The sequence below is a fragment of the Gekko japonicus genome, unplaced genomic scaffold, assembly GCF_001447785.1.
Source record: "Gekko japonicus isolate JY-2015 unplaced genomic scaffold, Gekko_japonicus_V1.1 scaffold88, whole genome shotgun sequence".
NCBI lineage: Eukaryota > Metazoa > Chordata > Lepidosauria > Squamata > Gekkonidae > Gekko > Gekko japonicus.
This window is the reverse complement of record NW_015160209.1, coordinates 604,900-630,672: the sequence shown is the minus strand read 5'-3', so window position 1 is coordinate 630,672 and position 25,773 is coordinate 604,900. Positions and strand designations below refer to the sequence as shown.

General features: G+C 41.9%; 1 protein-coding gene across 1 annotated transcript in view; it reads left to right on the top strand.

The window, feature by feature from the left end:
* The window catches only part of LOC107108588 (chromosome unknown open reading frame, human C8orf34), a 159,260-nt gene extending 137,469 nt beyond the window's left edge, over positions 1-21,791 (top strand). The window contains exons 12-14 of the mRNA XM_015409051.1: positions 6,016-6,521; positions 11,126-11,219; positions 21,733-21,791. Coding sequence (XP_015264537.1) covers positions 6,016-6,521; positions 11,126-11,219; positions 21,733-21,740 — 608 coding nt within the window. The 3' untranslated portion in view covers positions 21,741-21,791. The remainder of the gene's footprint in view (positions 1-6,015; positions 6,522-11,125; positions 11,220-21,732) is intronic.
* The last annotated feature ends 3,982 nt before the right edge of the window (positions 21,792-25,773 follow it).

Sequence of the window (25,773 nt, the reverse complement as noted above, 5' to 3'; positions counted from 1 at the left end):
CTCTTTCCTCCACTAATGATGATTACAGTTTTTTTGATTTCATATAATCCACTTCCATCTGAGATGTGTTCCTGCTTTTTACGAGCAATAATGGAATTGGAAGTGACCGAAAGGTCACGTTGTCCAGTCTCCTGCCCCAGAAAGTACCCAGTTCTCCACTTCTCCCCTGAAAGAGCAGCCTTCTCAACTAGAGAAAATCATATACAACAGTAACAAAAAATCCCAAACCAATTGGCTAATGGTGTTTTATTAGACCCTATAATTTAAAAAGTAACATAATAACATTATACAAATATATATACTGCAGTAATTTATTTCTTTGATAAATAGAACTGGTCTTAATGGAGAAAGTTGTGTTCTTTGGATGAAAATCCTGCTGCCTGAGGAATAGCTTCAGTAGATCTAAGCCTTGGTTTATGTTGAAGAATTCATCTTACCTTCTATATAGACAAACAGTGTTGTTGTAGAAGCACTTAGAATAAATAGCTGTTGAAAAATAGTTCCATATTGCCTGTCCTATTATTACTCAGAAATAAAAATGGAGGGGCAGTGTTGCTGGAAAAACTGCAATAAGGTGTGTGTGTATGCATACCGCCCACATCTGAGTTGGGGCCTTTGCAATTGCTATTTTCATTTTTTAAGACACTCTGGAAGGATGCATTCACAGATCTCCTTGTATCATGCCTGCCTTGGCCCAAGACTGCAGAAAACTCCTTACCCAGAATTTGCTTCTGCTTGCTAGCTGGTAAAGGTTTTTGGCAGACTGAAATTCAAAATCATGTTGTTTGTCTAGGCTACTTTCTGAAGTCTTGGGTAGGCCTAGTAAAATGGTTTATATGTAAATGATTCAAGACTAAATTTTTATCAGCACCTATACCATGTAACAAATTTTAAAATTCTTAAATTGGGATTTTAAAAGAAGGATGTGGTATTAGAGTGCTTTAATGTAAATCTCATTAAAATTTGTATAGTTTAGGATCAGAAGATGCATGTGAAATATAGGCTGTTTTGAGACATTATAATAAATTATGTCTTGTTTAAACCAGTTTGTTCCACAGATTCTAGCCTACATAACAGACTTAGGTTGGGTTGGGGTTTTTTTGTTAATCCCAGTTCATTGGTTATTTGGCTCTTTTCCTGCCTCTAAGCAGAATTCCCAGATGCTTTCCAGAAGTCCCTTGTATTGCCAGGTTGCTATCAAAGTTTCGGCCTTAAGTCCACCTGTTTACTGTTGGTGTGTGATGGGTACTGGTGGAGAGGGGCAGAGAAGCCCCCACAGTAGCTGCTCCACTGTATTTCTGCATTTGTTTTACTTTCCAACAAAATAAACTTTTACAGCAATCACTCCCCTTTCTCCTTTTACCAATCATTGGCTCCCTCCCCTCCCTCTTTCTCGCCAATGAATGTATTCAGTAAACTGTGGCTTGAGTTACCTCTCCTGCTGCCTTTTAAATTTGCCCTGTGGGAAGGAGGGAGTACATTTTTTAAAAGTACGGTTATAGGTAAATGTGTCTGGAAGGACAAGATTTTTTATTGGTCTGTGCTTCCCTCTCAAATGTTATGACAAAGTTAACACACACGATAGAAACTGAGTTAATATAGCATCCACAAACAAACTAGAACTTGTTGGGAAGCCTGCATTCTAACATCAACTAAACCAGAATTAAATCACAGAAATGTTGATAAGCTGTAGTTTGTGGTGTTAAGTGCAGACTGAAACAGCTTATCCCATCAAACTTGATTCATCTCAGTATTTTTTCTATGGTATCAGCACTCCTAAGGTCCAGTGCATGCCAACAGGGCACAACTTGATGGCTGTTTAAAATGCCGTCATATGTTGCCTGCTTAACGTAGAAAACTATTCATGTGTGGTGTCCTACCATGAAGATCCAATGTTCTTCATGGCACCATAGTTCAATAGACCTTTACAGCAGGCATTTTAAGTAATCACCACGTTGCAGATTGATTATATGTATTAATTTTTAGAGACAGTTGCAGAAACCACTTCTAATATAATGAAATTGCTATGAATCGATTCCCCCTCCCTCCGCTTTTTCATGGTTGTAAAGTGGGCATAAGTAATGCTTTAGCATTAGGCAAGATTGTAGTTCATCATGCACAGGAGAGATGGGCTGAGCATTACCAGATTGGTGTAGTGGTTAAATGCACAGACTCTAATCTGGGAGAACTGGGTTTGATACCCCACTCCTCCACTTGCACCTGCTGGATGACCTTGGGCAAGCCGTAGTTCTGCCACAGCTGTTCTTGAAAAAGAGCAGTTTCTGTCAGAGCTCTCTCAGCCTCACCTACCTCACAGGGTGTCTGTTGTGGGGAGGGGAAGGGAAAGGAGTATGTAAGCCGCTCTGAGACTCCTTTGGGTAGTGAAGGGTGGGATATAAATCCAATCTCCTCTTCTTCTTCATTTAGGCAATGACCACAATAATTCAGTTCAAGTTTATTGCATAGGACCACTGGCTGTTACAAGTGGTAGAAAATAATATACAATACAGCACAATAAAAAGCCACCACAATGGAAGAAAAAGGTATTGCCCCCCAAGATAGAAGAAAGGTTCAGACAACCACAGGTTGGGAAACTAAGGGCCACTTTATTTAATTTACATAATAACAGCAAGGGCAAACAGTAAACAACAGCATGATCAAGGCTGGGGTCCCATAGCCCCCATCCTTGCCATACAATGGGCAAGCCACCCTGCCCGGGTGGAGCTAACTGTAGATGGCTCACACCCGGCCAGCACAGCAGTGGGATATGCCATGAAGATCCCTCCAACACAACCGCACAGCCTGTACGTGCATCTGTCCTGGCAGTCCCTAAGGCAGTCTGCCATCCTCATCCCTGGCTGCGCGGCCACAAGGATGATCCTGTGAGACCCCTGTACCCCCACAGGGTTGCTGAATGGTGCTTACCAAGCTGCATAAACTCCCCCCGCACAGCCTGTACATGCATCTGTCCTGGCAGTCCCTAAAGCAGTCTGTCATCCTCATCCCTGGCTGCGCGGCCACAAGGATGATCCTGTGAGACCCCTGTACCCCCACAGGGTTGCTGAATGGTGCTTACCAAGCTGCATAAACCCCCCCCCCCCAATATAACACTGCCCTAACTGTAAAGTGACAAACTAAACAGACAGCGCCACCCATGCCAATTCCACAATCCATTTACCGCAGTGCAGGGTAGGCAAAAAACATCCCTTCTCAGCTGCCAATCAGAAAAGAGGCAAAAAAGTCCTACCCGGCCCCCCATCAAAGTGGCGACCAGCTGAAACCCTGCACTACAGGCAGGGCAGGTGGGTGGGCCGAGCACGAGGTGAAGAATGAAGAGGTGGGGACTTCCGGTCGATGGAACAGCGATGGCAGACGCTCTCCTCACAACAGAGGAGGGCGAATCGCACACCAGCGGCGTGGAGGGGTGCTACCTCAAGTGACACCCCCGCGGAGCCTTTGCGATAGGCTCCAGGCCAGGGTGGCTTTTGAGGGGTAGCCTCTTCGATGGCGTAATGCTGGAGAATTGAGGCTCCCCTCTGCCCCAACAGTCCAGTCGCTGAGTGACCTTTGGGCATAAGCTGGACTGACCGGGACAAGCGCCGGAGATCAAGAGGAATGGCGTAAAACCGAGCGTGGTCAGATAAACTGGCCAACAATGAACGTGAGTTCTGAATAAAAACGGAGTAGTTTGAAAAGTGATCCCCCCCCACGATTGGAAACAGAGATTGCAAAGAGGGACGTCTCTTTTGCGAATGAGCAGTTAAGACACGAAGGGGGAGAGGGGAGGAAGTAAACCGAAAGTGTTTTGAGAGACTTATCTGAATTGTGAAGTTGTTTGGCGAGTTTTCCGAGTTGTGGGGAAGCTGCAGAAACTGTAAACAAAATGGGAAAGATGGCGGCCCAGCAGAGAAAGTTTAAAACGAAGCTGGGCGGGCAGAGTTCGAGACCGGAAGAGGGAGCAGATGTCCTCAAATTCCTGGCGGATATGCTCAAGCCAGTGATGGAACAACGCGATGGTATTAACCAGCAAGACTGTGATGAATAAAAACTTTGCAGCACAGCAGCTTCAGCTGAACGAGACAGAGAAAAAAGTGGAACAGGCAAATGAGAAAATTAAAGAGATTGACACCACAAGTAAGAAGTTGAAGAAAAGGATAGGAGAGGTGGAAATGAAGTAGAATTGCCAAGAGAAGAAATAGTGGTCAAGTTTTCAAGAAGACAAACCAGAGATGCCATTTTAAAAGCAACATCAGCAACTCCACTGAAAATGGGAAATGTAACCATTAAAACTTAAAAGGACATTTCATTTGAAATTAGACAAAAGAGGAAAAATTACAAGGAATTAATTTATTTTCTTCAAACTAATGGAATATCGTACAGATGGGCGATTCCGGAAGGTGTCATCTTTAAGATCAGTGATAGAAGGGAGAAGATAGACTCCACTTTTAAAGCTAAAGAATTTTTGAAATGTCAGCTGGGAAGAGGATTCTGCGGCAGAAAATGGTGCAGGACCTGCCAGAGTGGTATACAATTTTAGAGACAGAAAGCCGAAGTAAAGGCAGAAGGACTTGGAAAATGGCCTTTTGAAGCAAAGAATAAGAAGATGATCAGAGACTTCTCTCATAACAACTAACAAAATAACATACAAGAAGCGAATTGTTATAAGCAAGAACTCAACAAGTATATTGTGATAATAAAACTAATGGTACTAACATATTTACTAACAGTGAAAAGATCTCTTTCTCTTGGGGTTTTAGTCTAGTGCGGTTTGCTTTTCTTTATCCCTAGTTGTAGTCTCTCCCCTATATTTCTTTGTAGTTTGTAGTATATGCGAAATAAAAAAATCCCTACGGAGATTAAAAAAAAAAAGAATGAAGAGGTGGGGTGTAGCCGGCCATTAAGGAGGCGCCTGCTCCGCCTCCCAACAAGGACCCGGCTGCACATTGTCGCTGAGCCGCCTTCCTCCTCACAAGGAGGCAAAGGCGGCTCTCCTGCAGCATGCCGTCAGCAGCTGCAGGTAGGGCCGGAAACTTGTAGAAGCCACATGAAAAATGATTGCTGTTTTATTTGAGTGGGGCTGTAGCTCATTAGTAGTATGCTGTTTTAATGTCTAACGTGCTTTAATATTTGAAATGTTTTAATGTTTTAACATTCATGACCCTTGATTCCTTGAGTTGGATTCAACGGTAGCATAGAAACGTTTTGAATAAAAAATAAAATAAAAATAAAGCATCTGCTTTGCTTGCAGAAAGTCCCTGGTCCCCAGCATTTCTAGTTTAAAAGGTCAGTTAGTAAGTAGTAAGAGAGACCTTCACAGTGACCTGGGACCCTGGAGAGCGTCTGCTAGTCAGAATAGACAGTGCTGACATTGATACACCAAAGATCCTGACTCACTGGTACCAGGCAGCTTCATGTGTTTAAGCCACCTAGAAAGTCCATACCGTAGCTGACAGGAACCCAGGTTTCCCAGTACACAGCAATTATTTTCCTCTAGAACATGCTCTTCCAAGTTAAAATGAAAGTATATCAATTATCTCTTACCAAAGCCCTTCTCTTCTGAGGTAGTGTAGGTGGTTAACAAACACAAAGCTTTTTCCGTAGTGGTACTTTAACTAAGGAAATCTTCCCCATATATGTGCTTGGTTCCTAACAATCTGTGTCAAAATGTTCTTATTCAGTTTCAGTTGATTTGTTCATTTGCCGTGCATATCTTTGATCTTAATTTAGTGTAGGTATCCCCTTCATACCCTCCTCCTTCCTTAATTTGGGTTATTTTTATTGTGCTGAATTATTTGTACTGGTGATGCTTATTAAATGGTCTTTCTTTTAAAGATGGGTTTTGAACTGTTATTTGATGGTATTTTGTTTTGACTAGGGTCTGGGATAATAATATTTATATTAATATAACTGATCAGAAAAAACACTTTGAATACATATAGTCTCCTCTGGATGATGATGATGATTCTGATTATTATTGTTATCATTATGTATGCCTTTATTGGTTTTTATGCACAGACATTGCAAAGGACCTAGCGCTGTGGGAAGAAGGAAGACTATCAAGAAGTACCAGTAGTCCACAAACTAATTTAGTTGCTCTAGATCACCAAGGAAATTTTAAAGTTACAACAGGCCAGGATTCTAAACGGCAAGTGCCAACGCATACTGGGAAAGATATTCAGTTCCAGCTTCAAAGAAACAAATCACCGCCATTATCCAGTAACAATAGACTGCAGGTCTCCAGTGTCACAAACAGTAGGCCTCAATCTCCTAGTGCACAGACCGACAGACCTTCATTGCTGCCAGCTCCAGTAAACAGGTCTACAACCCTAAATACTTTGTTACAAAGACCTCTATCCCCTAGCAACCAAGGAAATAAGGAAGGAATTGTTAGTATGCAAAGAAGCCAGTCTTTAATATCAAAGAACCAACTTGGGAGGACGGTCAGCACTCCCTCGGGGCTCCTGCTTGAAACAAGTGGGGACGCTCTAGGAAATGTCACTCAAAGAAGCAGTTTATCTGAAGTAAGTTTTTTAATTATACAAAGCTAAAACAATTGTTATTTAATGTTGTTTCCTGTTAGTTTTAAAACAGAATTATGTTTTGTTGCATAGCAAAATGCAGCAGCAATATCAGGATCATTGAGTGTGTGTGTGTCTGTTTGTGTGCTTGCATGTGTGTGTATTTCATTGTTTGATGGCAGATTTTCTCAACACTACAAACCCAAGACGTAATATGAAAAATGTATAAAACATTATTCTGGCTAGTGCGTGTGCCATCACTTTGAAAGTTAAGATGAGAAAGAAAAAAGAAAGATACTTGCTTCATAAACATAATGCCTAATGTTAAACTTTGTTAGCAGAATCACTATGAAGCTTTTTAATCTGCACTAATGCTTCTGTTTTATTCACCATGAATATGGAATTTCACAGATGAGTTACGAAGGTAAAGTAGTAGAACTGAGAGAAGTATTTAAGGGCAAAAACTAATAATACGACTTAGGGAGATGAAAAAAACTAAGGACGTTGTGTACTGGAAATGCAAATTGGGAGGTGGAGTAACATACCTGTTTTTCATCTACCACAATTTCCGCCTAGTTTTGTTTTGTTGCTATCTAATGTGTCTTTGGCATCTTTACCACCATACAAATAATGAGCAGGGAGCTGTCTCTTCATATCAGTGGTGTTCCCACCCTTCCATTCTTGGAGAAGCAGAGCATTGCATTAGATTGGGGCTTGCATAAGGAACATACAAAATCAGTCCTTTTAACCCTTGATTCCAAATAGGATATCTAGAGATTGTCTACTGCTCAAGATCATATATCTGTGAGCTTCTAGGGTTGAAAAGGAAAGGAAAAGAAAGAAATGTACAAAGGGATAAATGTGGTTGCAATGTACTTTATTTGAGAATTGTGGTGCAGGTTTTGTTTTGACGGAGGAATTGTGAGCAACCCTAGGTTCCATCACTGGTCAATAATTCAGTTCAAAATGCTATTCTATAATAAATAAGTGCCCTGACTTGGATAACCCATGCTAGCCTGATCTTGTGAGATCTCAGAAGCTAAGCAGGGTTGGCCCTGGCTAGTATTTGGATGGGAGACCACCAAGGAATACTAGGTTCGTGACATGGAGGCAGAAAATGGCCAACCACCTCAGAATGTCCCTTGCTTTGAAAAACCTACAGGGTCGCCATAAGTCAGCTGTGACTTGACGGCACTTTCCACCTCCATAATAAATATTTGAACCTAATAAAGCATTTGAACAATGAACTCTGGAACATTTTCTGCCAGTTAGTTTTTCTTCTTATTCAAATTAGAGGCCTTCCCATACCAAATAGAAGAATTCTAAAAAATACAATACTTTCTCCTTTACCTAACTTGAGAGACTATACAACAAACAGGCATTTTTTAAACAGGCACAGAGCGACTCTCAAATTATTTGGCAAAGATTAACGTCAGCTGTGAAGTTCTTTTTTGTACAAGGTCCAAGATTTTCATTTTGTGATCCTGTCTAAAAGAATTATAAGTTGCCTAGTGATCTAAGTTCTTGTACACATGCCTACAGTTACACTAGCGTGGAAAATCCAGCACAGAACTTGCAGGTGTGTTGCATTACCAGCTCAGTTCAAATTCTAACCAAGCAACATAACACAGATAAATGTTTTTGTTATCACTACAAAATGAATAAATCAAGGATTTTAAATCCTTTCCTATGTGAACTTATACACGTTTTGTCTTCTAGACCTGCAAATCTTTCTTTAAGCACAGTCTCAATTGAGACAAATAGGCTGGAAGATTAGATCATTAGTGCTTCCTTGAGTATTTTATAAAGTGTGACATCTGAAAACCCAAACTGTTTTATCTCTTCAGGGCAGTTTTTTCCGAGGCCTATCAACATGATGCTGGAGAGTTCCAGTCTTTGTTTTATTTTTTCTGCTGCCTTTTTGCTGTTAGGAATAGAACATATTTGAATTTGTTGGCTTGTCTGTTGGTTTTTATTTTTACCATGTCCTGCCTCAGGGCTCAGAGCAAGTTATAGCAATCTTATACAAAGAACTGTTTAAATAAGGTAAAGAAAGATAGGGATCCAGTCAATGATCAAGTTCAATGAACTACTGTAATTAGGGATGCTAAAACACCTGCCATTTCCACTTCCTTCCTGTCCAGCAGTGGTGATCGAGCAACCAATAATTGAGGAGCTGATCTGCTATTTGTAACTTTATCATGTGTGTACAGAAACGAGATACTTGCAGCTGTCAGAAACTGACTCCCAGCCGATGAGATCGAGCAACCAATAATTGAGGAGCTGATCAGCTATTTGTAACTTTATCATGTGTGTGTACAGAAACGAGATACTTGCAGCCGTCAGAAACTGACTCCCAGCCGATGAAAGAACAGTTGGGAGTTGGCTTCTGATTTCCCGCCAGGGATTTTTTTCTCTGTACTCAGCAAAGGGGGAGAGGAATAAGGAGCCCCCTCCCAGCTAATGAGCTGGAAGCTGGTTCTTCTGATCATCCATCCTGGAAACTGCTGCTTCCCAGACTTGCTGAGATACAGCAATTTTGGGAGGAGCATCAGAAGCCCAGCTGATTTCTCCCTCCCCATGCTATTGACTTGGGCTACAGAGAAAAGGAGAGAGAAAGGCTCTTTTTCCTCTCCCTTTTGCAATGCAGAGATAAAAAATATTGCTTCTGTTCCTGGCCCACCCAGCTTGGAGGGAAAGGAAGAGCTCCCTTTTACAACTTCACTGTGTAGGTATTGGCTTTGTAGCTATTTTGCCAATCCGCTGTGAGTTCACTTCTGATCAACAAGCAAATCTAGCATTCAGCAGCTGTTCAGATTGCTCAGTGCAATCGGAACATAACCCTGATTGGCTGACCATGAATGTCAAACAAGGTGAGTTCACCTGCCAAACAGGCTTGCAGAGAAGTTCACAGTATCCCTAACTATAACATTATAGAGCAATTTGTTCTTACGATATCACTGTGAGAAGAATGACTATAAGGTCGCCCACTTCAGGAAAAGGTATGGGTGCTTGTGACTTGGCCTGGCTGCCTTTTACCATTTTCTTTTACCATAGTATACCTAGTAAATGTAGTTTTATATGTAGTGCTATTACCAGGTTAGTCCCAAGTATTTGATTTATTGGAATAAAATTATTAAGTGGAGACTTTGCTCTTCTGCTGTTTTCAGCTTGGAGCCTGGAAGTTCTATTGTGAGTGACTTCCACACATACCATTGGCTCTTTTCACAGCATATTCTGGCCTCAGCTTCAGTATCTCCAACTTCACTGATTTCCAGTTGTCCAGACCAGCGATGAATCCTTAGAAAGGGCCAGTGCAGTATCGCCACTACTCCCATCTTGTGCCTCTCCTTTACAAAAGCATTGGAGTCAATGGAAGTTTTACCTCTTAGTCCAAAGGGATGTGTGTTGAGACATTACTCCATGTCCACCTATCTGATTTTTTGGTTCTGGCCCTAAAAGAAATTTTTCTTGGATGCCTTTTAAAAGCTATCTTGAATACAAAATTTGTAACCCTATTAAAAACCTTAAAAGAATGGAATAAAAAAAGGTCTTGGGTTGGTGACCAACGTGGTGCTGAAGCTGCTTTACAAATACTTTTTACAATTATTTTATTTTTCTTGAAGGTAATGCTAATTCCTTGTAATCTTTACTTTTTTAAATAGAGAGTCATATGTTTGACGTGAACAGGCTCAGCCAATATTAGTTTTTACCCCTTTGCACTGGGAAGAAGAGCTGTGTGAGCCAGATATGCTTCATAGACAGAAGTTTATTTGATAAAAGGAACTGTAGAGTTTCACTTATTGTTTAAATCCTAAACAAACAAACAAACAGCAATTCAAAAATGCTTTACAATATGTCCAGGAAGCTACTCTCGCGTGAATCCTGAATTAAAATCCCAAGAGAGTTAAAATTAAATAAATTATCTGCGTGAAATATCCTCCCTGATCTGAAAGCAATTTAAAGGCTGTGGGATATACTTTGCTATGAAAATTTTAAATTTTCTGATGGTTTATTCATATGCATTTATTTGTTACTTTTGTATACAGAGTCAGTTAATCTGTATGCCATTTCTTTTGGTGCTGTTACTGTGTTAAAGAAACCTTAACATTATAACTGAATTGGTTTGATTTAGGTAAAATTTTCTTAAATCTGCATATGCATAAAACTAAGCATTTGGGATGAAAATGCTTTCTGGATCAGTCTCCTCAAAAGCCATTCCAGCTGATTTCAGTGTGGCATTTTCCCCAAAGGACTCTAGGGAATTTCAACCTTGCAGCCTACTTGTATATGAAACCTTGCATTGTTTTTGGAGGAGGACAATTATCCTTATTCTTTTCTAAGCCAATCCCCTCAAGAGGTGAAACAAGGGCCTGCCATGGGACTTATTTGTAGGGGAGTTCCAAGCCTCAGTGCCCACATCTGACTTTGCCTCCCTGGAAGGGAAATGGCAGGCAATAATTGGGAAAGGGAAAAGATGGCTAAAATAATTCCTGTTAAATCGGGGGCATGTTTTACAATTATTTGGAGGGTTTTTAATTGTGTAATTGGTTTATTTAATGAATTCCTCATTTTACTGTCAATTACATCTCATCTGCTTCTGACAGGATGAATTCTTACACCAACTTCAGCTTGTTCATCAGCCATGGATTTTGCCAAGTGATACCGAAAGTGAAGGAGTAGCAGCAGACCAAGATAAACGTGAGCTATTACTGCTTCTTTGAAGGCAGTGGTGGTGGGGTCAGAGAATAGACACCATTTTTGACGGGTGGTGGAGGAGGGTTTTGCCTCCCCTTGTAGGTAAGTCCTCAAGAGAGTGGTACAAGAGGTCAGAACTGCGGGGGGGGGGGGAACACTTCCTGGGACTCAGTGGGTAATGAGGAGACACTGCTTGGTTATACTTTGAATCCCATGAATTTAAAAAATAATTTCCCTTTCTAAGAGAGCTTTCCCAATAGTAAATACAGTGCACAACCCTGTGGATGGCACAGGCTCCACATGATGACTGGCCATGGATAGGGAGCTGGCTCATCATTTTCTGCTATTCTCCACATATTACTGGGCCTGAGAATTCCTCATGAGAATTCTGCTGCCCATGACCTTCGGCATCAAAATCTAGGTGGGTAATTGCAATAAACCATATCATTAATAGTTATTCTGTAACATCGCTATTCTACAGTGCCCTGGGATGGCACCTAGGGAGGCAGAGGCTGAGCCCAGCTCAAAGCCCCTGATGCACCACCCTGAGACCCCACTGATTAGGTAGGGTGCTCCTGTGCAGCAGCTTCTCATCCATATTGTTTCCTTTCCCCTGTCCCACAGCAGTCCCCAGTCAGCATCAGGAATCTCTAAGCATCACACTGCAGTTGCATGGGTGAGCATGGTGCCTCTGACTCAGCTGATTTCCCTTTGGGGGAATTGATACCTGGCACCTGAGTCCTCAAAGAGTTGGGACTGTCAAGGGCTTTGGGCCACATAGCGTGGCTTCAAGGGCTTTATGTTGTACAGTGTGTGCCCATGTTATAAACAGCTCTTGTAGCAGCAAAAACATATTTTACAATGCTGTCAAGGGTGCTGATACAAATAACTATCATAAAGAGGTGAAAGACCTAAAAAAAACTAGCACACACTAATCTATTTCCATGTGTTAAGGCACTAACATATTATATATGGCTGTGCAGCAAACTTAAATAATCTTGTTAGATGTATGAATTGTTCTGACAGTTTGGGGTTTTCTTTTCAGTAGTTTGTAATCTGTCAGGGTGAAAATGTGTGTCATTTCCTAACCTATTTTAGACTTTATGGATGCAGAACAACAGGCTGTTTAACCAGGTGTACAGAGTGCCTTATATGCTGAATTGAAATATTTAAATAAGACCTATTCAAATAAGAAATGTTAGGTTTCAGGAGAAAGTATAACTAGCTGGGGAATGTTATTTAGTAAAAAAACCCAAATCAAGACTTTTTCAAGTAAAAATTATTGCATTGTTGCTTGTTTTAAATGGCCAAACCACAATTTAAAATTTCAAACATAGCATATACATTTGTAAATTATTTCTAATAGAACTGTTCTAAACTTTAAAAGGCCAGTTCAATCCTAATATGTAGTGTTATAGAAAAACTAGATGAAGTAGGTTGGATCCTATGTTTTCTTTCAACCACCACAAGAAGCCTTCCATTAGAGGCTCTACAGGTTCAAGAAGCAGGAAGAGCGATGTGGCCCACTTTCTTCTCCTTGCTGCAGCCATTTGTTTTGCTTGGTTTTCAGTCCAAGTAAGGCTCCTGGCCAACCGATATCATCAGATCCTGGATCCTAAGCATGGTCGGCCCTGGTCAGTATTTGGTAGGGAGACAACCAAGATATACCAGGGTAAAGATGCTGAGGTAGGCAATGGCAAACCACCTCCGTATGTCTCTTGTTTTGAAAACCCCACAGGGTTGCCATAAGTCAGCTGTGACTTGACAACAACAACAACAACAACAACAAAAGTTTCCCAACGTCTGGGATGAATGAAAATGTTGAAGTCATTTAATAATTTTTTATTTTTATTTATTTATTTCTTCACATTTATAGCCCGCCCTTCCCAGAAGCAGGCTCAGGGCGGGTAACAACATATAATTTATACAAAATATATTAGTTAATGTAATAACATTAACATTTAAAACATCATAATATTCATTGATGTTCAGGTTTCTTCATTATTCTGACTTTAGAATTTATGTAGGTCAGAGGAAGAGAAACAGAGAGGAAGGGGATTGGAGACAATGACTGATGTGCAAGCATTTCTCCACCTCTAAACCTACTGTGTAAGGTCAGTGATGGATGGGTTTGCTGCCACCTGTCAGCATAGGTGGGGGAGTGGTGCTGGCTGATAATCTCTCTCCTTGCCACTGCCTCCCTTGCAGTTTGGATAGGCTTTCAGACATGTCAAGGTGTCATGCCTTGATGCATCCATGGATTACAATTCCTGTGGCCCACTGATGCATCAAAAAGTATGGCCCCAGGAAAGTGGGGGAGGGACTCTCGGCCTGTACCATCTCCCCTGTCTACTGCTGGCATAAGCCTGTGCCCCTGCCCACACATTAAATGGAGTGGAAGTAAAAAGAGATAAAACACTTTTTTTAAAAAAAATGGGATGATAATGAAAACAATAAACAATAAAAATAAAGTTATTTTAAACATTAACTAATGAACAAAAATACTTGCTACAAATGCTCATTGACTAAAATAACCTAAGTGAATTCAGCCCATTGAACTTCTGTTACAAAATCTGCTTCTTGCACTGGATGCCAAAGCTGTTTACTTTAGCTTGAACCTGTGGCAAAAAAGGCAGGGAAGGGTAAAAATGCCATAATTATGAATAATGGTTACCTTCTTGCAAAGGCTGTAAGGCTGCAACAAACTCACATCTTGTTTTAAAACCTATATATCAATTTTCAGACTTACTTCTTTTTACTGTTGAAAGTAGTCTGCTCTTTGTATGGTTGTAACCATAGGAGGAGAACAGCAACAGTTTGATCTAAGTAATATAGTACAGTATGTGACATCTGAGAATGGTAAATTGGTTAAAGAAATAAGACTTTAAAAAAATAATTATATGGGGTAATAGCAGCCATCTGGTTTTGGAATGCAGTTGCTGTAGCCAAGCACACAAGTGAAGGGCAACTCCTGGAAAATGCAGGCTGCCAAGACCCAGGTGTTGAAATGTCTGTAAAGTGGAGAGCCAGTAAAAGGCCTGGCATAGTTTCTGATGCCAGTTCTCAGTGCACACTGCAGGTAGAGGACCCAGCCACCTAAAGACCAGCCCAATTTAATTTTTTTCATTCTAGAGAAAATTAATAAATGATTTGCAAACATGCACAGGCATGTGTGTGTGTGAGTGAGAGAGATTTAGTGATGAGAATGTAAGTTCATAATTTATGAATGTGATCAGGAGAGCTGTAGAATCAATCTTCACAATAGCAACAGGTGTTCTTTGGCTCAGCTCTTAATAAATTATGTACAGCTAATAGTTACTACATTCTTTGACTTCTTCAAGCTAAAAGCAGCCCAGGTGTAAAGCTAACTGTTCGGAAAGAAGATGCAACAGTAGCCTCAAGTTCTCTTTAGATACAATGTATAATTCCTAATGAGTTTGAATGAAATTATCTTATTTACTGTAAAACTATTTGGAAAATTTTGTACTTGGAAGTAAACTCTTTGGTGTAAAGTCCAGTAAAAGTGATCATGATATAAATGTTACCGATCAGCCTCTAAGTGAAAAATATATTCAATGTATGGCATGGAGCAAATGGAACTGAAAATACAGATCTGGAATTCTTACAAGTTCAAATCTGTTAAAACAATGTAAGGTACATCAAAAGTGTAGTTGTTGAATGTATTCAGAGGAATTTTGGTTTAAGTGCCACAGAGAAGTTTGAAGCACCAGTCACATCAGTGGAAACATTAAAAAGCTCTACATAGAAAACTCTGACCTGGATAGCCTAGGCAACCCTGATTTCATCAGAGCTTCAAAACTAAGCAGGGCTGACCCTGGCAAGTATTTGGATGGGAGACCTCCAAAAGATACCAGGGTCAGGAGGCAGAGGCAGGCTATCGAGTCACTTCTCTGAACGTCCTCCTTGCCCCAGTAGGAGTCGCCAGAGGTTGCCATGACTTGCAGGCATGGGCACACACAAATGCAAAAATACCAAAAAAATAGGTCTACATAAAATGAGCCCAAAATGGGGGGGGGGGCCCTTTGTTCAAGGGAATGTGTGGTGTCCTGATTCAGATCACCTAATTCTGTTAACTGGGATTTCTGCCAGAATGAACCAGCAAGCCAATTCCTGTGCAGTAGTTCTCCGAGTCATTCTGGAAAAACTGGGACTCATTGCTGTCTTTTTAGAATCAAATTCAAGGGTTCAAATACATATACCCATTATTATGGTTTGTGGCTTGAAATCTTTATTTTAATTTGTTCAGAGGCTCACCTATTTTCCCTACTAGTAGACATATAGCTATAGACTTCAAATGCTTTTGACAATTGCCCATACATAGAAGAGGACTGGCTCTGATTCCCATTGGAATGGGTGACTGGTAAAATAGTTATCTGATCTCTACACCACACATCCATCTCAAAACTGTAATGAATGACTGTTAATCCTGCATTGGGACCATAGTTTGCACCTTGGCTGGTACAGTGTCACATAGCCTGCTCTTAGATTTGTAATGCTATAGGACTACAGAACTTAATAGTGTGATTGTCATGAGTTGTGATCATTGAGATAATCTTTTGCATTCGTTCTGAAACAAAATGAGAATTGTGCTAAATATATTCCAGGTGACCTTTGCTTCATCACACTTTCAACTGTAGAACACTTCTTTACCAGTACACTACAAACATTATGCTCCGAGCATAGCCCGTATGTGTGTGTTCAAGGTTAACGGTTTATTTTCAAGTCTGATCCTATGATACTGGTACTGTTATTCCAAAACTGTCTTAATAATGTAACTTGGATAGCCTGTGAAATACAAAATTAGGTGGTAAATCTGTAGAAATGCAACTGTAAGCAAACTAAGTAAGGTTGCAATTGAAGTCAGTGGGCTTAGACTGGAGTAACTCTGCAATTGGACTGCAATGCAAACTATCCAAATATGAAATGGAACTATGAAAGAAATATAAATTTTCTTTTTAGAGCAGAGATAGCCATGATATTTGCTAAGTATTTTACATAGAGCAGCTCCTAATTTATTCTCGTTTTCAGTACTGTGAATATCCTCCATAGGAACACCAAGATAAAAACTACTGGAGATATAAATATTTAACTTGTCATGTTGACTTAAAAGGCCTCTGTTACGTTCAAGTAAGCACTCACATTTTGTTTTCTGGAGAGATCTCCCATTTCCTGTATTTTGTGGAATTTTACTTCATTTATAACTTTTATTTATAAGTTTAGCAGAGAAGGAATGTTCAAAGATAATCTCAGTTTTGAGCTTCTTTTTCTTTCTTTTTGAAGAATTCACTTTCATCATAAATATGGTTTTGTCAGAAATGAGGAGAATTACAAAGCCAATGAGAGAGAAATTTTCAGTGAACCTGTACTGTTCATCTTTATTGGTTTGGCTACAAACTATACTGTTCAAGAAAAGCAGGATGGACAGTGACAGGGTGAACTTTGAACTTCAGTTATGTCCATTTTTCTTCCATCAGTTAGCGATCTATGGCACCTGTTCTTCCCTGAAAGCCAGTTCAGTACAGTAGTTAGAAGAGATGGGCACAAACCAGCGTACGAACTAAAGTTCGTGATGAATTTTGGGTGGTTCATGATTCTTGAAGGGAAGTTCATGGCAGGTCAACTAGCATGAACTTTGCCCCCCCCCCCCCGTCAGAATAACAAGACAGACAACAGTTTGGAAGTAAACAAGGGCTACTTTATTAACTATTTAACATAACATTGTGGTGAAGGACCAACTAAGCGAGCACGGAACAGGCAAGGCAGGTGTCACTCTCCTGATCAACCTCCTTGCCCGTTTCTCAGGCGGGTCACCCAGCTCTGGTCTTGAGCCAGCGCTCTGACTCATGACTGGCAGCCCAGCAAAACTGGTTGCCACCTAGGAGCACCTACCCCTGAAGCCTTCCAACTTGCAGAGAGGAGCATACCCTAAGAGGTTCCCAGAGGAACTATCTGCACCATTCCCCACCCTGGACCTTCAAAATCCGAAGGCAGTTCCTGATGACCCCCTGTTCCCTAATGGGAAAAATACCATAAGGTGCTCACCGGTTCTGGTTTCTTGCCCACACTAACCTGCCACAGCCAAGGCCAAGCCTCTGCTTTGGCCTTTGCTCCCACTAACAGCCCAAGGCTGACCTAATCCCTTGCCGCAAGTCCTGTAAAAATAACCCATTGCCCTTGTCTGATAAGTGCACCCTGTCAGCCCTATACAGCTCCTGGAACTCGACCCGTATGTCAGGGTGTGGCAAAACTTGCCCTAAACCACCCTCCATGACCTTCCTCATCTGACAGTTGGCTTTACACTTAGTGGGGGTCTCCCAAATTGTGCCATACCTGGCGAGGCAGAATACCCCCAGACTATCTGCACTCCAGGCCACCTTGCTCTTATCATCGCAAGGTCAGCCTCTGCTTGTAACACCAGGGCCTTACCCTTCACGGTGAGGCAGAATAGCCGGCCAGACTATCTGCACACTGGGCCACCTTGCTCTTATCATCGCAAGGTCCGCCTCAGCTTGTCACACAAAGGCCATGCCGGCCAGGGTGTCCTCCTGGCCCAGTGGGTGGCCCAAAAGACCATGCTGTGGCTGCAGACATTGACTCTTTGCCTCGTCCTGCAGCCAGCAACACCTGAAAGAAAAACCTCATTTATAACTTTAAACCTTGAAAATCCATTCTTCGAGCTCTAGGTGAAAGCCCGCTACTAGCTCACTGATCCACAGCACCCCCCCCCAAAAAAAAGGCGACCTTAACCAGCCCTTGAGCATCTTCCTAATGCAGAAATTGTCCGTCTTCTCCTCAAACCCGGATGCCTTGCTGGCATGGGCGAGAGATGAAAACTAGCCCCTAACGGAACGTGCTGACAGGTCCTTAGCTCTCAGTGATACTCAAAACTGAATCAGATGGGACACTGATATGGGTCACACTTGCCTCAGACCTGCTTCCTCCCTAAAATACAGGAACTGCTTACCCGCCCTCCTATAAGCTCTCCGGGTGGAAAGGGCAAAACCACTGTCCACAAAAATAGATCCCAAAACTGAAGGATGTGACCTGCAACTCAACTATCAAAAAGACTTCCTTTGTATGAGTCCAAATATTCCTCCCATACAAGGAGGCCGTCCCATATACCCTAAGTGACCCTGGTCCTATGCTGCGAGAGATGGAGGCCCTTCATGGACTCACAGAGTCTCCTAACAAATGCTTGGCTGGATGCCACAACTTTGCATGCAAAGTTGAGGTGCCCAACCAGCTGATGCAATTCCAGCAAGGTAATCTTTGTCTTTGCCCTGGCTGTGTCCATCAATATCTGCTGCACATTTAATTCGTCAGCTGGTAATTTACACAGCTGCCCTACCATGTTGATTTCTATTCCTAGGAAAGTCAGAATGGGAGTAGGGCCTGCAGCTTTTTTTCCTCCCCCCCCCCTTCCCGGGCATGAGGAACCCTAGCTCCTCTTTCAAATCCATATAGCTTGTCACTAAAAGTTTTGCAGTGCTGCATAATTCCACCCTGTAATGCAAGGCCCATTCTAAAAAGGAACTGAACCTCTCGAAAGCAACACAGGATACTAAGCACCCTACAGGAACTCCCCTGGTATGCCATCATTTAGCGACTCTCCACATGGGTATGACAGGTGGTGAATAAGGCAGTACTCAACCTGGCGCCTCCTTCGGCACAACTCCCAACAGGGAAAACCCACAAATTGTTATCAGGTGAGGAAGCGAACGGGCCAGGTACCTTACCTTGTGATCTGCAGACGGAGTGGCCACTGTCTAACCTCTCATTGTTAAATTGCCAGCTGGGAGACATGATTTGCAGCCATAAGTGGGGATGAATCTGGTCCCACCTCAATGGTGGATTCATGGCTGCCCACATTCTGAACTCTTTATCGTACTGAAGCCATGCTGGGCTCAGGAAATCGGTAAATCCCATATAAATTATGTCCATACACTGGAGCCACCTGAAATGGCCACCTCTCAAGGAGTCAGTTAAAATTATTACCCTGCAAGGACACCTAATACGGCCGCCGTAAGGGGACCCCACTCAAAATGGCCACCCATCCCAAAATGGCCACTGTTTGAAACTGTTAAACTTGATGCCAGTTATGAAATAATGCTTACTCTGCCCCCTGTCAGCTTCTAACAGCTACCGCAGGGCCTGGCTGGTGAATAGCACCCCCTATCACTTGGAACAGGCTACTGCTCCTTTGGCCGTTTTTAAAAAAATCATGGCTCCAAACCACCACCGAGAAGTGCCAGTTAAAGAATAATCCCCCGCAGTAGCCCCACAATTGCATAACCACAGTACCCCAGCCTCAATTACCTGCAACCCTCTCTCTCTCTCTTTTTAAAATTAATGTATGCAACCTTTAGTGGCCTTTTGGCTACATCTGCCTCCCAGATCCAGACTATTGAAACAACCTCACTGATGCAGCCTATGCTTCCACCTGAACAAGACTCCCACATCTTATAGCATGCCCCCAGGGAGGGTGATGACAAAGACAAACAGCCTCACCAACTGCAGGCACAAGGCAAGTTGGGGGAGGGTAACTGAAATAAGGGGCTTGGAGGCACCAACTGGAGGCACCACCATCCAGGGCCTACACAACGTGGCCCCAGAAGCTCTGGCTACAATGCGGCCACAAAAATCAGCCCGACAACATAGGCCTGGGAATAGGCTGGCAAGGCTGCCCTGCAGCCGCGGGACACAGTCGCGCCCCTGAGGACCAAGCCTCTGGAGCAGGAATGAGCCCCTAAGCCTCGCTGCCACCGACTTGGGCCCTGCCACCACCTCCTGCACAGTCCCCCACAGCCACCAAGAACCGCCGCTGACATCACTGGGGGACAGCAAGGAGCTTTCCAGAGCAGCCGTCACCTCTTCTTCACCACTGCCACCAATCTCCGGGCCACAGACCTCTCAGGTAGGCCCTGGCCTTCTCCTCCTTGCGTGCTCCGAGCTGTCAACGGCTCGAGCACGAGTTTCCAACTGTTTGGGTGAGAGCGGAGCCCGGCCATTTAATCGGGCCGGCTCTGCCCCCTGTCCACATCACGATGCACAGCATTGTGGCTCTGTTGCTGCCCCGGTCTCCTCTGGGGTGGCAAAACAGCCCCCGGCGTCCAGCGGCGTCGCCAGGAGCCTGAGAGCTCCATTCCATGAATTTTCCAGCTGTTTGTGGTGGTTTGTGAATGGATACATTTCCAGACAGTCTCCACTCAATTTAAATGTTTTTAAAACTTCAAAGTAATGGGAAGCAGAACTTGGAGGACATGTAGAGGAGCATCCAGGGGAGGTCCTCTGCAACTTTGATGTCTCTAGCTTGCACGAGATCCATTCTATACACTCCTGAACCTGAACTTGTCAAAATGACTGCCTGTCACAGATACCAAACTCGAGGATCTCTGGCTGACTCTCCTCTACCTGGCTTTCTCGTTTGGTGAGGATTGGATTTATGGGGTCCACGGCTGCCCAAAGAAGGGGCCTCCAGGAGAGTGCTTTCTGTTGAAAATGACAGGCAGTCATTTCCCCAGAAAGCACTTTCCTGGGGTCACTTTCTTGTGGGAGGGGCCATAACTTGGGCTCCATAAATCCAATCCTCACCAAATCTGGAGGGCAGGTAGTGGAGAGTCAGCCAGAGACACTCTGTGAGTCTGGTGTCTCTAGCATGCCGGGGGGGGCGTTCTACCGGGTCACAAACCAAACTGGTTCATTTGGCCCTGAAAAGTTTGTGATGGTTCATGGTTCGCGAACTGGGCATGCCATGAACCAAATCACATATTCCCGGTTTGTGCCCATCTCTAGTAGTTAGTGTGATGAACTAGGAACAGGAAGGCCCAGGATCAGATCTCCACTTTGCCATGAAGCTCCTTGGGAGACCTTGGGCCAGCATCTCTCAGCTTCACAGTGGAAGTAAAGAACTGTGTACACCAACTGGAGCCTTCTTGAAGGAATTGGGAAATTAAAAAATGCAGTAGATAAATTTTTAAAAATTCAAAACCACTCACATTTACATATATGGATAAATGCCAAACATCCTTTTATCCTTTCTATGTGAGGCGCAGCCATCCAACATTGCTTATTCCAGTTGCAAATTCACATCAGCATCGCTCATTCCTGCTATAGACATTTGACCTGCATTTCCTCCCCAACTGCAGAGCGTCCAAGAGCCAGTCACTGAAATTCTTTCTTCACCACAAAACAATATTTTTAACTTCCTTTGTAGAGGATGAGCTTAAATCAATGCAGTACTAATGACTTGGGAAAGTGAGAGCTACTGTTCTAAGGACAGAGTGTTTTCCCATAATAGGGTTTCAGTGACAACAGCCACATAACAAAGTGTATCACTTCACTCAGGCTACTTTTATATAACCTTTATTTTACTACCCATATAGTTACACTTGCTTAAAGCAATAAAATGAAATACCCCATAAAGGAAGCAAACTCATTCTTTTCATGTTTTTTAAAGCTATGATATCTTTTAACTCTTTTTATATATATTTCCCAGGGTTGTGAATGAAATCAGTGGAAGATATCAAGAATGGATTTCCATAAATACATAACCTGCAAGTGAAGAGTGCTTTCACTCATTATGTATAACAAAAGCTTATTTTTATAAATTCAATAAAACTTAGATGTAATTATTGTAATGTGTGGATGCTGAACTGCTAAAAATGCACTGAACCTCACATCTAACTATGGTACAGTGGCCTTAGGTGAAGGTAGTGAACTGTCACTTTTTAATACATAATCCGTAATATAATGTATTTTGTTTAACTTCTATTCCTGTTATTTTGGATTGACATTTGATATATTAAACTTTGCTTGGTGAAAAAGTTTCCTCAAAAATTTTATGCATTTTAACTGGACTGAGGTTTTTTACTTCTTATATTTTTCTAAACTTGCCTTATTTTTGGATCAATAAATGTTAACATGTTTAGCCATGTCTGCCAGTATGTATGTATAACAACCAGAGAACGCAAAGCTGGCTGTTCATTTGTAATTGTTGTAAAGATTGGCTGAGACAATAGAAGGAAAGAGTGACATGTGTGGTCACACAAGTATAATTAACAATAATCAGCACATTTACTAAGTTCTAATTAAATCTTACAAAATAGACTGCTAAACAAAATATAATGTGGAATGTAGCACGCATAAACAAAATGTACTAATTTCAAGTAATATTATTTACCCGTATCCTAAATGGCTTATTAAGCATTTGACAATTTATTATATATGTTGACATGTGTTTGAAAGAAGTATACTGCTCTATTCTGTGAGTGTGGAATTTATGCAGAGATATCCATTAAGAAACTACTGGAATTGACTGCATCTGCGGTATTCATTTAGCTATTTATTCTGTTAAGCATGGGTTTGGTTTAGTGCCTTTTTTCTCTTTGATTTCCATTTCTCAGCGATAACTGCATAATGAAATTGCCTGCTACAGTTATGATAAATATACATTGCCAATGACTGAAGAAATAAAAATTAACTTCCTATCATAAATACCAAGTGTGGCCTTCCTTGTTTTCATTTACTAAGTTAATTGATGTGAGAGTGTAAGAAGAAAATGGAATATGCTAATAAGTATTTCTGTTGCTGCCCAGTTGAACATTGGAAGGCCTTTCCAGATTAGTAAAATGGTGTACATTTCTCTTAGCGCTATAATATTTAGGATATTTCTATGCCACTTCTTCACAGTCCTCCTCCAGGCAGTTTACAGTGCAACACCACTTGTGCAGTTTTCCATCCATGGGGGGGGGGGGGCTATGCCGCTATGAGGAAATAGTTACACCTTGGTTTACTGCTGTAAAAACAAGGCAGAAAGTGCTGCAAAGAGATAAAACACCACTTCCAATTAACTAAAAAAAGGGGAAGCTGTGTAATGACTGGCATTGCTAATTTTCATCTTGTGTATGCTACTTCTCATCTTGTATATGTTGGTTGATGACTTCTGGTGTTACTAAGACATACAAATGGTCTGTAAGAAAGGTTTTTGACTTTATCCAGGGAATATAACCTGTTAGCACTACACAGGAGGAAGCTGGGGGGAAAAAATTCCTTCCAATATTTTTGCACATTTTTTCTAATGCCAATGAGACATGATAAAATGTAATTCTTCATTGTATATGAATCTATGAGCTAGCAGATCCAGGAGACAAGGTAGAAGGCTCTTTAGGAAAAAGGAAAGGCCTTTCAGTTTAGGGGAGGCATATTAAATTTCAGCAACTGCTTTTCAGGAAGCTAGAATGAAAATGTACATTTAGGGACAGAGTTCTCATAGTGTGATGCTCCTGTAAAGAGTGTATTGAATTTAGATATCTTTTGTTTCATAAATATGAGACGCTAACTTAAAAAAAATCAAAACCAAGGATTTTAAGGGTTCTAAGACTAGACTATGTCTGAACAAAAATACTTCAGGAATATACAGGTTTGTATGTCATCTAGAGAGCCAGTTTGGTGTAGTGGTTAAGTGCACGGGCTCTAATCTGGGAGAACTGGGTTTGATCCCCCACTCCTCCACTCACAGCTGCTAGATGACCTTGGGGAAGCTGTCCTTGAAAGAGCAGTTTCTGTCACTCAGCCCCACCTACCTCACAGGGTGTCTGTTTTGGGGAAGGGAAAGGAGTTTGTAAGCCACTCTGAGTGAAGGGCGGGATATAAATCCAATCTCCTCCTCCTCGTCTTTTCTTGTACTGTCAGAGCATAGGGGGAAAGGAAGGCATACCTTCATACCTTGAATAGCAGTTGGTAATAATTTCCTGTAGTTTCTAGCCTTCTCATTTTTAAAAATGTGTAAGAATCACATATTAAGGGGGAAGGATGAAAAAGCTAAATACCTTATCAAGCCTATTCAGTCATTGCAATCATATCTAAGGAGTGGACGAAGAATTCATGAGTAAATCTCAAAATGCTTCTAAAGAATGTTCCTTCGGGCTTGATGCATACACATTCCAGATCTCTCCCCAGACGCCTGCAGTCATCATTCTCTTCCTGTTGATGTGTGTAATCTAACACCTAATTCTCATAATTTTAGTTTTAACAGGTAGAGATCTTTTGTTTAAATTCCAGAGCCATATCTTACCCATATTCCCTTTAGTGATGTCTCTTTATTGTGTCCAGAACTTATTACCTAGTTATGGGTCTGCAGCTGGACAAACAGCAGATCTAATTTAAATCCCCTTTCCCCTGTCCCCTGTATTGTTGTTGGGAACAGCTGAGGGAATTGCTTGAGGCATCTGAATGTAGAAGTACTTTGGGAAATGTAGGAGCATACATCTTAGCCAAAATTTCTCAGCTATAGTTTAGCATTTGGAGAAAAATGCACGCACGTGCATACACACAATTTTATTTACAGCAGATTGCATGAAAATAAAGATCCATGGCCATATTCTGTATTTTCTCTATGAGGCTCAAAACAGAGAAATGGAATTGTCTTCTGTGCTTGTGAAGTTATAACTAACATAGAATTTAGTATAATATGTCTTCCCAGTATCCAGGGAAAAAAGGAAGTATTGTTACAGAAAAATTTTCTGCATGGTTTGGGTTAATTCACACAATTCTTTTACAGGTAAGTTACAAACTGTCTTTGCTTCTTTTATTGTTAAAGGGAGAATGAGGGGAAATGAGGTATACTACAGGGTTCACAATGCAAACTAACACCTTGCATATCCATCAGCAGTGTAAATTTTACTATATTACATGAAATTTTATTTAATTTATTTTGGAGTTTATATCTTGTCATGGGGCCCTCAGGTTAACTGGTGAATGAATTGGTGCCCTTCATGTGCATTTCATAAACTCACCTGAATTTAAACAGTGTATGGCTGCTGTTTGGGTCACAGTGCCAACTGTAATCCCATGCCATCAGCTGTTATGGTCACCAATAACTGTTTATGAAGGATGTAAAAACAGCTTGAATGACAATTTTCAGTGGTTTAATGGTGCACTACAAGCAAGGAATTCAGCTCGGAAATGGAGAATCGTGGTTAAAGACTCTGAAAACTCCAAGCTTTTAACCTTCCGTGGCCTCATCCATTTTCTATTATTTATTCACCTATTTCTCATAAACAAGGACTATTACCATGCTCTGGAAACGTCCTATTTTGTCTCTCTAACTGGAATACTGTTCCTGAAGAACTGTGTGTCTCAAAAGAAAAAATGGGGCTTCCTTGGAGGCTCCCTTTTGTGGGAATAACCACAGCCACCCTGTTACACTACTGAAGTATCTATATATCTAATTCTCAAGTCGCCCCCTGGTGTGCGGATACTTAAATCCACACATCAGGGGGACCTGGGGGGGAGGGGGAGGTTTGTGCGCACGTGGGGCGGTCCCCATGTGTGCACAAAAATCCTAAATCTGGAAAAAAACATCGGGGGAATGTTTAAATCCCCCTGAAACTCACAGAGCGTCCCCTGCGCATGCGCAGGGAACGCTCTGCGACCGTCGCTGCTGCCGCCGCTTGGAAAGTGAGTGGCGAGCTGGGAGGGGGGAGGAGAAAAAGCCACGAGGGCCGAGCGGCTTGCCGCTTGGCCCTCACTTCGGAGC